Here is a 17496-nt window from a genome sequence, read left to right on the forward strand (position 1 = left end):
AAATTATGGATTATCTCACAATGATTTTGCAGTGTCTTCTGGTGCTAATATTGTTCAAAAATGGTAATTAATTGTGTATTCAATTATCATTGTGTTTAACTAAAAAAAAAACGATAAATGACAAGATTAATAGGATTATCTTTTTATTGGTGGTTTTGTGAGTTAAAATTGCTATTCTTGCTTCATTTCCAGCTCACAGTCACTCTATTCCGAGCGAAGCGATCAATGATATCGCCAACAGGACGCAGTGTGTCTCATTATGCAGTGAATGCGGTTGTTTAGGATACTTTTGTGGCGAAGAATGCATCTGCGAATGTCTCTCAGACTCCGATAAGGACGTGAATTGCCTGGCGAAGCTCAAAACGCACTGCGACACGCTCAATCTGCCCTACGACGTCCTGATTCAGGGCAGTGCAGGCCGCAGATTCGTGCGTGAAGTGCGTGATCTCACGCCCGATCAGAAGGACTTCTACCACACGAACGAGAGACGAGGACGCAGTGTGTACAACATCCACTCGCCAAACCCGTGGCGCAGTGGCAAGGAGGAGCCCATGGCCTTCGAAGACACTCTCGTGGGAGCGCCAGGATTGGCTGGCGATATTGGTTCACTGGTGGGCAGGATAAAGGCCGACGCGGCGATCCTGAAGCTCAAGCAGAATCTTCTCAGTCCACTGCCAGTGCTGCCTGGCCATAGACGCGACATCCTTAATGAAGTGCGCGACGATCTCAAGGACGGATACGACAGACTGCGCGACAAAGTGCGTGCGATCCCACTTCACAGGCTTGACGATGTGGGAGCACTTAAGCTGAAGGCCCTCGCTCCCCGCCGAGATAATATTCTTAAAGAGAAGATTGATAAACTCGCTGCTGCTGTGGACACTTCGGCGGACGACACAGTCGTCGAAACGCTGGCCAAGATTAAGGACTTCAAGCTCAGAGAGGTTCTCCGAGACGTTTCTCCCAATCGCCTAGGGAACATCATAAGGGCCCTCTAGAGCCACTCAATCCCACCCAAAGTGCAAAAAGTGTCCAATCAACTGAAAAATATATTTTAGTACAAAATAATGCAGATTTTCCTGACCTCATTATCCTTCAGCGCCTTTTGCCTTTGCCTTTCTTGTGTGGCACTGAAGAGGTGGACGAACTGGCAGCCGCTTCTCCGCCACCCTTTCCACCTTGGCGACTCTTCAGCTGCGGAATCATCTTGCCCAGGTACAGCAAAAGGCTGTCTCGCGTGGGAAAGTCTGGGTTTAGTGGCTTTCCATCGTCCTCCTTCAATTGCACACGTATTCGCCCGCGATACGCCAATTCCTACAACAGACATCATTATTCAGAAACGTATTTGAATCACTAAACAGGTCGCCTGACCTTGCTTTTCTCTCGGGAGTAGAGTTTATTCTCCACGGCGATTCTCATGTTGGCAACAGCGAGAACGTCTCGAATCTCAATGTAGGTGGGATTCTCGACGCAATTCTCCTTGGAGAGCTTCCTTCCCTCCTGTTTGGTCTTCTTGGAGTTGATGTAGGCAGGATAAATGCAGACCCATCTGGAATAAGAGGATTTGATCAAAACACTCTAGAGGTTATGCACGTTATGGAGAGATGAAATTCTGGCAAAATCTCACCTTTCTCGGTCACTGTGCTTCTTGTCCGGACTCCATGGCGTCAAGGGCGGAGCAGCAGCCGCCATGGTGCAGGCACACGCAGAAATTGTGCGGAAACTTGAGAGAAAACGGAGATTTTCTGAGAGATTTCCACCACGTAGCAGAAATCAAAACATTAACACGTCAAAAGACTGGGGAACTCAGCAGAACAGTCGACTATCTTCACTTCACTCAGTTTCGGTACCATATTAGTACCATTTTGGTACTGAGTGCCATTTACTCTAAGCAAGACTCTAAGCAATCTCTAGAGAAGCGAGAAAAATTCAGCAGAGAATTTCTTCATGAAAACTCTTGATATCTTAACGCGAAACTACTTTTTCATGCTATTTTATTCTATGAACAAGAAGAAAAATTCTGGGCTTAGGAACAACTGGTTTTGCTACTGCATCGCGACTATTCGGGATTTATTTCAGCCTTGCGGTTGGCAGCACTGTGAGCTGTCAAACACCAAACATCTTTTTGGCTTCATTTGAATCAGTTGTTGGCATTTTGCAGTGGACAATAAGTGGGCAATATAATAGAGAATTTGTAATTGTATTTGTCAGTGAAATAATATAATCTTGAAGTTTTGCTGAAGGTTTGTATGAAAATTCGGCGAGAGATATACAAAAAAATAAATCTGTGAAGTTAAAAATTAAAAAAAAAATCCAATAAGAGACACGTGGAAGGATTTCCTAAAAAAATTTTTGTCGTATTGTTGTATTCGGTGTTTCCAGTTTCTATTGTACAAGGAAATCTATTTTTAGCAAAAAGCTGTATCTCTGGGTTTTATTCCAATAATATGCATGGACAAAACACTGTGCATTGCTTTGAGGGGAAATATCAGAATTTGTGAACAAAGAACCATATCGTCATCTAATATGCCATGCGAAATATGATAAAAGGGATAAAAGTTTTTCTCCTTATCTTTCTCAATGTTTTGTTAAATTGTATGCTTTATGCTTTTAAAATATGCTTTACTGATAAATTAATACGGGAATATGTCAGCATGATTTCAAGAAAACTTTTGTTAATTTGAGAAAGTTTGCAAAAAATAATTTCAATGTAATTCCGGGAAATTGGCATAATATTTTAATTAATTGATCTAACGGGTTAATTCAGCGATATCAAGACTCGCCAGTCGGGATCGACATATCGCTCTGTTGTGCCATGCTTTTGTTGGCGGTTTTTCGCGGGCGCCTAAATGGCTGGCGCGAAAGTGGAACCATATGACCGGTTTTTTGAGCCACTGGAGAAAGGGAGAGGCACGAGAGGCTGTGCATCCTGCCAAGGAAACACCACAGCATCATGTGGCGTGATAATAATCTCACAAGAGGCCTCTTGAGCTGTGGCAAATTTCCCACTAATTTTCCGATTTCCTTCGCCGCAGTTCCGCGGGAGGCGCTGCTTCGCGAAATGTCATCGTTTGGCAGATTACGTGGGAAAAAAATGGGTCCGCATCCCACCCCTCCGGGCTCCCCTCCTGCAGTGGACTTTGCTGCTTCTGCAGAGGTCTTCGGCAGCCACTCTCGTGGCACAGTTCCAGTTGTGCCTATCAGCGGCTCACGTCGTTCCAAAGATCCTCCCGAGAGCCAAGCTTCCAGCAGCATGCAGACCAGCAAGCACTCGTCTTTCGACGAGAGGGAATTCAACCAGATCCTGCAGAAGTGCCAGGACAAGTCGTGCCAGGAGCAGCAGGATCAGGTGAGCTCTCGGTGTTTCCTCAGTGGCCCAGAAGGCACAGGATTTCACGCATTAAATGCCCGATTTGGCTATTTTTATATCTTTGAACTCTGTGCGCTTTGTCCATTGAGATCCGTTGCATCCCAAAATAACTCGTAATAATTGGGCATTGTTTTGCTTTGGAAGTTGAGTGCAGCAAAAAATGGGTTCAAGTGGTCGCTCAGCAAATCGCTTCAATTGATTGTATGGGTGTTGCTCATGCCGTCTCTTTTTGGAGTATATTTTTAGATCCTTCTGCAGCCTTTCCTCTACATTTCCCAAATACCCGGAAAGCAAGTGCGCAGCAAGCTGGCCATGGCCTTCAATCAGTGGCTGAATATTCCGCAGGAGAAGATTCAGGAGATCGGAAAGATTGTCCAGATGCTACACAACTCCAGTCTTCTGTGAGTATTTGCGCCGAAGCGCCTTCTGGACAGTGTCAGGCGAATTGACTCTCTTGTGCCTCCTCTCTTGTCTTCTGAGCAGACTCGATGACATTGAAGACAACTCGATCCTGCGTCGCGGCGTGCCAGTGGCACACACGATCTACGGCGAGGCGTCCACCATCAACTCTGCCAACTATGCCATGTTCATCGCGCTGGAGAAGGTGCAGGCGCTGGGCCATCCGGATGCCACGCGTGTGTACACTGAGCAACTCCTGGAGCTCCATCGTGGCCAGGGCATGGAGATCTACTGGCGTGACAACTTCCACTGCCCCTCGGAGAGTGACTACAAGCAGATGACGATCCGCAAGACGGGCGGACTCTTCATGCTGGCCATCAGGCTGATGCAGCTCTTCAGCGAGAACAAGACGGACTTCACGAAGCTCACGGCGCTCCTGGGCTTGTACTTCCAGATTCGCGACGATTACTGCAACCTGATGGAGAAGGATTATGCGGACAACAAGAGCTACTGCGAGGATCTCACTGAGGGCAAGTACAGCTTCCCCATTATTCACGCCATTCAGCATGAAGGATCGGACCGTCAAGTGTTCCGTAAGTATCCTTACAATCCTTTGCAATAGATTGATTAGTGCTGCAAAGTTAAAAACAATGCATATTTCGAATGTCATCATTGCCCTCACAGAGTCATTGTTATCCATATTGTTTCCATATGAACATTTGCAATCATAATTTATTTATTTATGTGTTGTACATAAATGAAAGTGGGAGATTCCACTTCGCAAGATATTTTTGTTGAGTTGTTATCAAATTTTTGCATAACGACGCGCTCAAGATGCACAGAAGAAAAGTTAAAGTTCAGATAATGTGACAAAACTAATGATATGAATATGAAATTAGAAGAAAAAACTAAGCGACGTATCAACTCTGTCCATAAACTACTTATTCGACATATCATTATAGCTTTCTGTGTGAAAATTGAATAGTGATCGATCTTGTTTACTTGACTTTATTTCAAAATCGTTCACTCTTACATAAGCTTTTGAAAAATTGACAAACTACTCAAAATGCATTGCAACTTGAGGGCCTTGAATGGCGATAAAGAAATTAAAATAGTGTCTTTGAACACACTTTCTATGTCAATGAAATTTACTCCGATAATTACAACAGTGATAATGCTGCAATGATGTTGATTTTTCAACTTTTGAATTTCTCAAAAGTTCTAATTTTACATGTTTTCCGGCGAAAAGGAATCAATCATCATGAGAGAATGTTGTAAACAATGTTGAGCATCATTGTTGAATTGAATTTCTCAGCACTGTAAACATTTCCTCGGCCAGAACTTGTGTTTATTATTGTTCAACATAAACACTCACCTCTCTGAATAATGGCCTAATTTGTTGTTTACCTTCTCTCACGCGGCAGAAATCCTACGGCAGAGGACGACGAATAAGGAAGTGAAGCGGTACTGCGTGGGCGTGATGGAGAAATTGGGCAGTTTCACTTACACACGGCAAGTGCTTGAGTCATTGGACAGGGAGGCTCGCGTCGAGACGCTGAAGCACGGGAGCAATCCCATCATGGAGAATCTCCTGAATGAGTTGCAAACATGGAAGCATTAAGGCTTCGTTTTACGGATTTTAATTTCACTCTAGAGTAATTCAATTTTATCGCGATTATTGATTTTTTTATAGATATTTTAGATTGTGTTTTTTTTTTTACTTTTGCTTAGGTGAAAGTTTACGTATATTATGTATATTTGATAACGGGTCACACTTTTTCTGTAGGTATGATTCTTTCAGCTTGCATGAAATAAATAATTGTGCTTCTCCTAAATACTTATCCTAGTCAATCGTAACTCACATGCATGAGATGACGATTAGAGCGTTTCGCAGTAGCTTCTGAAGCGCTTAATCAAAGAGAAGCTGTTTCTGTAGCTCTCTTTCTCTCTCTTTCTTTGGATAAATTTAGAGAGAATCCCTCGCAGAAGTTCTATGTCTTGTGTAAAATCTTGTGATCGACAATAATATCAATGAACTTTTAATTATTCCTATAGATTATAATGAGTAAATATGAAATATCGTCAATAAAAAAAAAGTATTAAGAAATTCGTCTTGATAAAATTATTGAATTTCTGGGAATTATATCACTTTTATGCGGATTTCCTTGCAATAAGGCAATTTTAATATCCAGAACAATGTGCCTATTTGAGTGACGAAGGAACACTTTTAGGCCACTTGCGATTTTTTGTAGGTGTTGTTCTTTGTTAGGCTTTTAGAATTAGACAACGAAACGAGTGTATTTCAAAGCATCTCTTTCTTAATTTGTTGTGAGGTGAATGGATTTAAGTTTAGGTGGTTGAATGAAATAAAAAATGTACCATTGCTGCAAAGTGTAATTCAGTATTAGGAATTTCCTTGCATATCATTGAGTAGGAAAGATACTATAAAAAAGTGGTTTGACAATAAAGATTCTGTGAAAGTGAATAACTTTTCCCCTTGTTTCCTTCTGTGACTCACTTGCTTTACTCATCTGAAGGTGTCTAAACGAGAATTTTGACTCTAATAAAACACCGTCACATAACCAGATGTTCTTTATTGTGACTAGTAAAAGATTATCTTAACAAAAAAATTGTCTCATTACATTAAAGTCAAGGAAGTTATTAAGATTTTTTTTTCTTTAATATAAAAGGGAGATTTGTTCACAATACAGCAATATATACGGTTTTCTATTGAGTTTTCCTTCCGTCTGTGATATTGGATAGATTTTACATTGCGCTATTAGATTTTTTCCATTTACTGTGTGACAAATGAGAAATAACATTTTTCCGTTGATATATTTTTCACTCCCCTCAATTAATTTCATGTGTCTTTTCCGTTGCCTAAAAGGACATTAAATCTCTCACTATATATTCGTCTTAAGTCACTTTTCGTATAATTTAAATTTGGATATTTATCATCATTCAATTGGTTACACGAGTGCTCCTCAAATCTCATCTTTATAAAACGTTACATTTCAACACATATAAGATAATATGTACTTCTAATATTATATTACTATATATTGTTTTCTACATTTCGAAATATATATTTTTCACACAATTTTATCTCGTTTAAAAATTACTCCCACTTTTTTTCTTCCTCATTTTGCTCATCAATATTTGAGTCCATTTTAAAATATTCTCTTTGTGAATTTATCATCTTTTCACAATTCACGGCACATGTTTCGGCTTCCACATCATCTTAGCGAGTCCTCAGACGTTCAGATCGGCCATCATTTTGCGAAAATCATTGAGAGATCCATAAGTGTCGAAGTCATCCAAGTCCCGCCGCGGCGGAGCCATGTTCTGCGGCCGCGGCAGCGAGAGTGGAACCGGGAGGAGTTCCGGCATCACAGAATGATGAGTTATTAGAGCACGAAGGGAGGAGAATTCCTTGGTGAAACCCTGCAAAGCGAAAGCAATCTGTGAGAAATTCCGCCAAAATGCTCCATTCAGACTTTCGCTCACCTTGATTTTGTACCCTCGCGGCGTCTTGAGGATTAAATAGTGGGCGACTTTGGGCGCCGGCGGAGGAACTCTCAGCGAGAGAGCGAAGCATCCCGGTTTGCTGCTACTCTGTCGCACGAGGAAGGCGCCTGGACTCTGTCTCGACAGCACCTCGAGCGAGATTTCCCGCGGGATTCCCGCCTGAAACCACGCGGCGCCCTTCAGTTCATTCTGCTCTGCCAGGCTCAAGTGGTCCGATCGCAGCGACGGACCAAATATTTTGGGGCTGGAGTTGGCTGGTGAATGAAAGAATAAAGACAATTGTAGAAAATTAAAAATTAGAAATTTTTTGTCAGGAGGTCGAAACTCATATGAAACATGAAACGTCGTTGAAACATAAAGTTCAATCTTCAAATGCACTCAACGGATATTTCAACTCACCACTGCTCGTCTCTCGCAGGAAGTTCTTCTTGAAGCTGAACTCATGGTGACTGTCCGCTCGCGTGTCCATCGTCATGGACATGAGACTCTTCCTGCACGAGTCGCCGAATTTGCTCGAGATGATGCGCTCCGGATCACAAATGCCCTCGTTCACGTATCCATCGCAGATCGTGTGCGTGGATCCAGACGTGATCGATGAGCCGGCGTTCCTCACCAGCGGTCGGCTCTCTTCCGTGGCGCGCAGCAGACCCATCGTGAGCCGCTTCACGAGCGGCGGCTTCTCCACCAGGCGCCGGCAGTTGTTCATCTCCGTCGGCGAGTTGTCCTCCTCCGAGCTGGGCGATCGGATGGCCGTGATGTTCACGTTCTCGTCGCACGTGAGTGTGACGCCGGCCTTCTGGAACAGGTGCGCCGGGCGCTGCTGCACCGCGTGCAGCGGCGAGCCGTGCGTCGGCCGCTCCAGGCGCACTCGCACGTCCTGCATGGCGCCGCCTGCCGCGCTCCCGTTGCCGTTCAACGCGCGGGTCCTGGACGGAGTCGCCGGCGCGCCTCGTAAATTATTGTTGATTATTTTGATGTTGTTAGCAACCTGCAAGGAAGGCACGGAGCAAATTAATTAGAGACATCGATGAGAGCGTAGCGAATTTATTGTTGATATTTCCAATCATTCCTCGTGCTGAATGATGTTTGTCGGATATAGCGCAGTAAACTCCGCAGATATCCAATATTAATTTCGCGATTCGCTTAGTAAACAATGTGGATTGACCTCGTTCTCAAGTCATACTTGTTGAATGTTCCATTCTATGCCATAAGAGGGATTTGATTGCAATTCTACACTGTCGGTATATGAAAAGTGCTGCAGCTTTACCTCGATATAAGTAACTTGGTCGTTCTCAGCTAATCGCTCTCTAAATTGTCTCCTCAACAGTCGCTTGATGCATCTGTAAATCCGCCTTTTGTGCTTACTCCCGAGGAGTATTTGTCGTCCTGTTGACTGGCTGTGATGCTTCTGCAAGTGGCACTCCTGCCACCCACCCACATTCTCCGCCTCTCGTCGCGATGCACCGCGCCCCTTGGATGACTCACATCCCGCAATGCACTTCACAGCATCCCCGCGCTTCCTGCAGATTTGCCACTTCTTGCTGCTGGTCGCCTCTTCCGCTCCACGGCTCCGCAGCAATCGTCGAACAATGGAAACCTGGAGAGTGGAAAGCAGGAGTGCGATGAAAAAAGTCTCCCTCACACACAAATTGATATTAATTTAAATGATTAGCCATGCAAGAAGAGGAGATCCTTCCGCGTGGCAATTCAATGAGTGAGTTTGCGAATAAATTAGCAAGTTTCTCGCTCTGTAAGCCAAAAAGTGGCTCTGGCCCGAATCACAATGGGGAGCCATCGATGGAGATTTAAAATATCCCCCCAAAATGCCAATGAAGGGAATCCATGGCGACAAATCGCGTGCCAAAGGAGACAAAAATTCTCCTATTCTCACCAACTCATCCTTCTTCCATTATCTCACAGTCATCCCTGGGTGCTATTTAGTGGCTTTGCGTCTTCTCTCTGTTGCCGTATTTCACCCGCTCCCAACAATGGGTGGCTAGGGCGCGAGAAGAAAAGGGGGAGAAGAAAAAGCTCCTCAATAGGCAAGCTTTTTCATGGGTTTTGGTGGGTGAAAGGAACTTTACAGCGTCTATGGAAATATTGCTGCGTGAAATAATGCGCCTTTGTCATGCATTGCTTTTTCCTGATCAACTCTGTGTCCTTTCTCCATTTCAATGAGAATAATTACTAAAATTATTCTCATTGAAAATAATAAATTGCACGCTATTTTCCATTGTCATTCTGCAATTATGTTGCGTCATATCTTCCGGTTATTGATTGAAATTAAAACTACTCAGAAATGCATTTCGCCTCTTTTTTGTCATATTGTGAAATTTACATCGTTATGAGGTGCAGAATATGAGACAATTTTAATTACTTTCCTTCATTTCGCATTGTTCTTCTCTGTGCGCGCGTTAATACAATTTCATTCCGTTGCTGTGAACAGAAAAGAGATTGGGGAGAATTGTGATGCAAAAATGACTACAAAGAAAATCAAAGGGGAGTTTCGTAGAAAATATATTCAGAAGAGTTGAGTCGGTGAGTGGAAAATGGCACCGATAGTAATAGCAATAACGATCTCACCTAAACTAGTTATTATTATTATCTCCTGCAAACTGGACAATATCACAAACAGATGTGGTAAATAGAATACAAAATGAGTTGTATTTTTCCGCAACCATGACACTGTTGGCAATGCTCTTTTATGAGGAAAAATGAGAAATTGCGGAATTTACAATATGACAATGACACTGTAATGCAGTTTTCATCATTTTTCTCATTTGCTCATGCTTCATTTAGTGTGGTTTTCCTATTTAAATTTCCGCCTCAGACATATCATTTCCACATAATTCATCAATTTATCCACACCAACACCGCGTCGGGACGCTCTTCCCTGGCGGATTTGGCCCCCTTTTGCCATAACACAGCCGAGGGTTGGGGAGCATTAATAAATTTTCTCGCTCATTCGTGACTCATTCATTTCTTCTGTGTGACCTCCTTCGGGGCCTCCATCTCGAGACGGAAGCATGTCGAATTGGGTAACAAATGACGATATAAACTTGAGGGAGAGGAAGTGTCTGCACTCACTGTGTCTCCTCGAACAGGAGCGCCAAATCCCCTGCATGTCATTTTTGCCCATTATTCATTCTTCGCACCGTGGCGTCTTCGGAGCTTTCGTCACTTGTGACACCTTCTCATCATTGTCTGCAAGCCAAATCCCAACGCCGTGCAGCGCCGAGCCCAAAGTTTGTCCCCGTCCATTGGGAATTTTACCAGCGCATGTACATTCAACTGTCACGCTGTCTCGTGTATTTATGGAATCAAAGACGAATGATGACTTTCCAACCCTCACAAAAGCTTCCGCATGTGGAGCGTTTTAGTGACGCGCGCGTTCAACGATTAATCATAAAACGTCATCGCCCAGGAAAGGAAAAGTCAGAAGAAAGAACTTTTATTGTCACACTATTTAAGTGCGATAGTCCTTTTACTGGCCCTTTTTCATTGCGTCGCCACTTGATAGCATTTTTACATTCTCGCAAAAGGATATTCTGATGGAAGCAATGAAGGATGGATTGAATCAAAAGGCTAACGAAGCGTTAGAAAATGATTTTTTTTTTTAAAGTGAAGCATATCAAAGAGAGTTGCTGAGCAATCACTGATCCGGAGAAACCAACAGTTTACTGATGGATACTTGGATGGATACTAAAAAAACAGACTCCAGTAAACTTCGCGACATTATTGAGAGGGATTTTAATACAAAATCAATTTATCCATCAAAAATCGTACAGCCCAGACGCGGAGAGGATGTTTGTGGATTGTCGCGAATAGAGTGGTGCTGTGAGTTTTGGCTGTCGATTGCCAAGTGCATAAATTCCCATCAACTCGATGATGGCCCATTATCTGTGAAATGGTATCAATTTCACTCAATCCCACCGCACAAGACCCAAATGGAATTTGATACTTTTTTCTCTCGTCCTCACACTCCCACGGGCTCAACTGACGGAGATCTTCCCAATGCTTCTCCTCTCGGCATGTCAACATTGGGGAGAGAAGTGTTCTATTCCCACTGGGAGTGACATTGATTTCACCAGGAATTGGGGAATGTCAACCTCATCTCTGGGCGTTTGAGGAAGTTTTAAGGCAAAATACTGTCTGCAATATGATTGCATTTTGTGTCATGCGAGTGAAATAGCAGAATTTGCGATAGGCAGTGTAGGAAGAATTGGAAATGAAACCGAATCACGTTCTATTAACTTGGACGAATTTACACCTTATGGTGACAAAAGAAAGGGTCTCCAAAGTTCCCCATGTTGTTGGAAAACGAGGCATGAAGTGTGAGAGAGAGAGCAAGTATATAACAAGGACGAGGAAAGCCCAAAATTGTAGACATAGAGCGAAAGTGAGGAAAAAGAGAATGGGTTGCTTTCTATAGGAAAATCCACATTTGCCAGATGATCGTTTTGGCGTGATAAGAACAAGTGCCACTTGAGAATGTAACAAAAGAACAATGTTTCCTCACACACTCACCATGGGTATAAAACAGTGTCTCACCCCATGCGGGGCTAACCCACAATCACTTGTGCCACCCCGGGAAAGAGTTGAATTGGGTGAAAGAATGTTGGAGTGGTTGAGTCCTTTCGATACAATTGCACACGATACAGCAAAATAAAATTGAAACACGAGCTGAAGAAAAGGGACAAAACAGAGAGAGAAAGAGTTGATTCTAAAGTCTAGACAATCAAGAGGACATGAGACTCCTTTTACACCCTCGCTTCTTCATGCACATAGTTTGAGAGAAGAAGGATGTTAATGTGTTGGAGAGAAAGGACGGCACTCCACATGGGCAGCATCTGAGCTCGTTGAGACAACATTCTCAACATATTTCTCTAGTACACAAATAAGTTTCTGTGCATAGCAAAAGTGAAGATGTAATAAATAGCAATATGATGCACAATCGAAAAGTGAGATATTTGCAAATTTGCTGACTTTACAGGATAACAGAGAACCGAAGTAATAAGTACGAATTTCTCCATCCAACTGTATTGAATATATGGTCCTGCTCTGGGATAACTTTCGAGACACCACACCAACTTGAACACTGCATGTCTTTGCATTAAAAGAGATTCCCCGTATAAATAATAATATCGGTGCAATCTGGACTTGCAATGGTGGAACAACTTCTCTTAACTCCAAACCCCCAACTTTGTGCAAATGAAGCAATTCAGGCAATTCAGCAAATATCAAAGTTTAGATTTATCCGACCAATTGTTGGGCTCCTTTTGTCCATTGACTTTGTGCATGGAAAGTTTTGCGGGGGGGTGAGAATTGGTCTCAGCTACCTTTCCTCCGCTTGCGTTGTGCAGCAAAGATATATGGCATTGTGGTCTTGCTTATTGATTCTTCAGCGTTTGTTGCAAATACATATTTAAGCCGGGCTTGTGCGATGAATGGGCACTGGATGTAGGCTCTTGGACTCGTGGAGTGTCTGGCACTGTCGTCGTGCACAACACAACTGTAATTGACGTATTTATCGTTCTCTCGGCTGAGGGTGGCGTAATACTCCTGGAAGCGCCAAATGAAAAATGTCTCGGTAACACACGAGAGTTTAGCCCCGAGACCGCCATTAAGTGGTATGGCATCGCGTTGTAAATTCTGCCAACTGTCCGCCCCGTCTGGCGTGCTCTGGGATCGAAAAGCTCATTGTGGCTGGGTGGGAAAGCCGCCCGCCCAGTCGCTATCTCTGCATTTCTCGAGCTTATTACTTTTCCTGTTTCCGAAGATGCTGCCGAAAAGATGTGAGCAAGAAACCCATAATCTCCCAATCAGGACTCCTGGAGGTGGTAAACCTGTCCAAAGCTGTGGCGTGGCTAAAGTGTCCTGACAAAAAGGACATTGCAAGTCTGTATAGTGATAAATTATGTGCTCGTGTTGATGGGATGTCGACCTATCATCAAAATCAATGAAAGATGAGCATGTCAGAAATCCTGCGACGATTTATTCTCCATTCCGTAATAAATCGCCAAGAAATTGACCCTGTGACCACAAAATCATTTTCCAGCGCCACACAATCTCTTATTTCCCGCTTTTTCTCTCCTTTGTTTGTTTATTTGTCCATTTCCTCAATAGATCCACTCTCTGGAGGATTCAATCCTCTTCTATACACCAACACATGCATATGTGTGTATCAGACGTGGTGTCGGAAAAGTAAAAACTGGATGGAAATTAATTTCCGTGGAATATTGAGTATGCAATAGTGTGAACGTAAATTCAAAACGCCGGAATGTTGGAAGTGAGCGGAGGAAATGAATGCAGTTGCGAAAGGGTGGCGCAGTGTGAGATAAAAGTGCCAATCAAGCGACCATAACAATGAGCATTGTGAGAAATATCTATATGAAGTAGAAGTCTGTGTGATAGGCACGTCAGAAATTGTAAGAAACATAAGTATGTATGATGCTGCAAAATTTTAAATTATTTTCCTTGCAGAAGGAAACCCCGGAGGCAATTTCCAACGAATTCTAATTTCCTGACAATTTTAATACCAAGCACTTTGATATGCGCAAAAATAATATTATCTAAGCAATCGATATCACTCAAGATGTCAACGAACCACGGAGAAATTGTATTCCAATCCATTGAATAATATTTACAATGTGTATTTACGTGCTCGTCTTGCGGAGTGAAATGTGTTCAGAATGATGCGTCATCGGCACATTGAGACGGGAATTTATGAATTGTGCAAGTGACAACAAGTCACCCATCGATGTAGTCATATAAATTCTAATGGTTCAATAGCCTGATTTATGCACAACATCTCCCTCAACCCCAAATGATGCTCCTTTCCTGTTGGCGCAGCGATCGGGGCATTCTTGTCGAGAGCAAATAAGCATCGGACGAGTGCCGCCCGAATTTCCGCATTAAGGAAATTACCCAGAAACATGTATTGGTATTTTATGTGACGAAAATAGGCATGGGGCGAGAGGCAAATATATCATCGAGAATGATTTCGTCTGCAGTGGAAGTGATTGGGAACCCCAGGAAAAAGGCGCGCCCTAAAGCGGCACAGAATGAATTGAATGGGATCTCAATGGGGAGGATGAGTACAGTGGGGACAAGTAGCAATTTATTCAGCCATCAACATTCCTCACACCACTCTGCTCATTCATCCATTGTTAATATAATTGAAGAAAACCGACAGAGAACTCTTCTTTCACATCATCCCACTGCTGATGCTCCCCTTCCAAGGCTCAGTGACAATAAAAAAGACAACCCCGAGCCACGACGAAATGATTCACCCCTAAATCTTATGGGAAAGTGCATTAAGAGATGTGATGAGAAACAACTGAGCATCTTCACCCTCCAACAGTATTCAAACCGCACTGGCGAGGACACAATCCAATAAGCAAGATGCGAATAAAAAGTTGAAATGAAATTTACTCCTCACCGAAACCAACTCCCTTGAAGATCCTTTCATAGCAGAGAAGGCGACTAACATCTCAAGATTTGATTTCATTTTCTGTCGCATATACAGAGAATTCTGAAGCTGAGAGCGTCGAACGAGAAAATAGGATCCAAGTGATGAGGAATGGAAAATTGTAAACTACTGACAAAGTCTTGTGTCCAAAAGGGGTTCAGATGAGCAGCGAAAGGGCTCTCAATTTAGTAACTCTTTGTTCTTCATTGATTGAGAGACACTTTTAAGGGAAAATTTATTAATCTCAGAAGCACATCAAGACAAAATCTTGTGTTATTTCTTAGCGAAAATACCCTTTTATCACAAATGACGAGCCCTTTGGTGGGCGAGTCTGACCGGCCACCCAATATCATCCCCAAATCTTTGGCGAAAGTATTCAAATAACTTCTGCGGTATGCGCTTCCATCGAACGGTGTGGCACTTCCGAAGCAATTTTGTCCACCAGACACATTCCGAACATGAAGGGTCTCATCCTTCTGGTGGAAAAAGTCTGTATGCAAAAGACTGGGTGAGAGCATGAAAATGTGCAAAAGATCGTCTGATTGATAGTGGGCCATAAATAATGTCTCAAGGAGGGAGAATATTCCTCTGATTTATATGCCAAATACACAAATTTCCTTCCACCAACACCTCATACAAGAGCGCCACCCTGTCGAAGCGAAAAGGATTGTATTATACACCATGGCGTTTGGGGTTGCGTTCTTCACAATTTCAGTGGCCTCCCCGGTGTGTGGGGTGGTTGGGGTAAATTCGATTTGTCCATTTCGGAATTTCAATTGATACGACGACGCAGCAACTCCGGAGAAGAATTCTTCGTGATGTGCGAGGATGGAGGAATGAAATAGAAAGTTGTGCACAATCTTCTTCAACTCCCCACACATTTTTCTGCCCGTTCATACAACTGAAGATGTATTTTATTATATCAACGTGCGTGTAGAGGACCCCCTTCAGTCTTCCGAGGGGTTTGTCATTGCGGAATTGGGGTAAATTCCAGCATCTGTCTTAAGATGCACTTGCAAATGTGCATCTTAATGTAAAAGATGATCTTAGATGCTTCAATTCATGCAATCAGAACTCCTTCAGCCTTAGAGGACCAAATCGCGCCTGATGATGAGCCCCGTGACGTCGTCCAAGCATTTACGGGCGACTGGGTCATGAGAATTCACCGAACTCGTCTCTCAGTCTATCCCCACAATTTTCTTGGGAATTGCAAGGGTAATCCTATCTGCCCCACACATTCCCACGTTCAATCGTGCCTCGATACAGCCCATCGAATTATTGAATTTTTTCCACCATCATGAATTTGGGGCTCGATTTGCCACACATTTCAATAAATGCGTGAATTTAGAGGGATATCTTCCAGACACTTTCTTCCAACTCATCTTCCCATCTCTTGCCCATATCTTTTGTGCCAAATCGATTGGGTGTGGGGAGGACAAATTTATTCCTATCTCCTCTCGCCGAAATCACAGTGAAAGTTGAGAGATGCCTTGGGTGGAAGTTTCGCTCGCGAAAATACATTTTCTTCGCACTTTTCTAGCCTGCTCGCCAGCAAGCGAAAAAAAATGTGGAAATCTCCTTTCTTGTAGAGACGAATGTGAACAAATCGACAGAGACTGACAAGGGAATTTCTCATTTTGATTTCCTTTTCCTCAATTCCGAGTGATGTTAAGAGGTGAAATGACGAAAGAAATTGATTTGGTGTGAAGAGTGAGTGACCAAAAAATCTGGCAAATTAAATTGTCTATTATACCAATGAAGGCTGAGGCGAAGAGAAAAGCCAGGATATTGGAGGAATAAATTTGATTAACTCAGAATTGTGAAGGAGAAAGTGGGGAGATGCGAAAGAATCAAGGTAAAGACCGGGTCAAGGAGAAACAGCCGGAGAATTGCTACACGTTCTCTCCTGGCTATTGATCAATGTGTATATATACCATCGAGCAGAGAATTCATTTGGTATTGGGACTTGATTGCTTTTTCTGCACTCCGTGCTCGGCATGAGCCAAGGAGTGGGCCGAAGTAAAATGTTTGGCCTGCAGAATATTGAGTATTGTTCTCAATTGAACGGATTTAGGAGTGATCCTGATGACTTCTTTCCTCGCCGTACACTTATTTCCATTTACACTTCTTTTTTTGGGACATAAGCACTTTTCCTTCATTCTCAATGTACCCTTCTTTGGACCCGATCGGAGCAATTTGGAGAATTGCTGCCACAGAGTGTGCTGGATTCTTTGATAAGGAACCTCTTTTGAGGCGATTTCGCGACTTAGAATTGATGGACTTTTGAAGAGTGGAGAGAAATATTCCCTAAGATATTGTCCAGCTTCAGAAGTATTTTTATAGCCTACACGAACAGCTCATATATATAACTTAATGAGTTTTCTTAATATAAACTCGCTGCTACACTGCTAATCAGACAGATTGAGTTGACTAGCCAGAGTGTCTCAGGCATGTTAATTAATATTTACGATCTGTATTCGCTCCAATGGCTACCTCGCAAAATTAATTCTCGCTTATATCGACCAGTGAACCATGAAATTTAATCACCTTATCTCCTCTTGACACAAGTTTAAGTATTGATGAACAATGTGTTCTCCCTACTTTTGCTTTTACCCCGAGCGGATTGGCGAGAATTCCGCCTGTCCACCGGCACTCCAGTCAATTGGTAGCACTTGTACCCACTGGAGTTGTCGCTCTTGGCTCTCATTGAGGAAATGAAGAAAAATTTCCT

The 17496-nt window shown here is 43.0% G+C and overlaps 3 protein-coding genes across 3 annotated transcripts in view; 1 reads left to right on the forward strand and 2 right to left on the reverse strand.

Annotated features, from left to right (window-relative positions):
• Positions 1-187: 187 nt before the first annotated feature.
• LOC132264246 (uncharacterized) lies at positions 188-6866 on the forward strand (the record flags this gene model as incomplete). The annotated part of the gene is given in 7 exon segments (XM_059764362.1): positions 188-251; positions 325-941; positions 1097-1286; positions 3033-3346; positions 3614-3768; positions 3851-4359; positions 5191-6866. Coding segments are annotated over 7 exon segments (2046 nt in total), but the record flags the coding sequence as incomplete, so codon positions are not given.
• On the reverse strand, positions 1058-1792 carry LOC132264130 (signal recognition particle 19 kDa protein). Its single transcript, XM_059764217.1, has 3 exons — positions 1625-1792; positions 1369-1546; positions 1058-1311 (listed from the first exon to the last, which is right to left on the reverse strand). Exons 1-3 carry the CDS (start codon positions 1687-1689, stop codon positions 1093-1095), a joined length of 462 nt encoding a protein of 153 aa, XP_059620200.1. The 5' UTR covers positions 1690-1792; the 3' UTR covers positions 1058-1092.
• The window catches only part of LOC132264128 (EGFR adapter protein-like), a 37590-nt gene continuing 26178 nt past the window's right edge, over positions 6085-17496 (reverse strand). Inside the window, exons 3-6 of the mRNA XM_059764214.1 lie at positions 8562-8891; positions 7694-8282; positions 7274-7548; positions 6085-7210 (exon numbers count right to left, since the gene is read on the reverse strand). Coding sequence (XP_059620197.1) covers positions 7019-7210; positions 7274-7548; positions 7694-8177 — 951 coding nt within the window. The 5' untranslated portion in view covers positions 8178-8282; positions 8562-8891 and the 3' untranslated portion in view covers positions 6085-7018. The remainder of the gene's footprint in view (positions 7211-7273; positions 7549-7693; positions 8283-8561; positions 8892-17496) is intronic.

This window comes from Phlebotomus argentipes, unplaced genomic scaffold (assembly GCF_947086385.1).
Source record: "Phlebotomus argentipes unplaced genomic scaffold, Phlebotomus argentipes genome assembly contig_32, whole genome shotgun sequence".
NCBI classification, from domain to species: Eukaryota; Metazoa; Arthropoda; class Insecta; order Diptera; family Psychodidae; genus Phlebotomus; species Phlebotomus argentipes.

Coding starts and splice junctions, on each gene's coding strand:
- LOC132264130 (XM_059764217.1), bottom strand. CDS start 1,689: ATGGCGGCTGCTGCTCCGCCCTTGACGCCATGGAGTCCGGACAAGAAG. Junction 1,547..1,624: donor AAGCACAGTGACCGAGAAAG/GTGAGATTTTGC, acceptor CTCTTATTCCAG/ATGGGTCTGCATTTATCCTG. Junction 1,312..1,368: donor ACTCCCGAGAGAAAAGCAAG/GTCAGGCGACCT, acceptor TGTCTGTTGTAG/GAATTGGCGTATCGCGGGCG.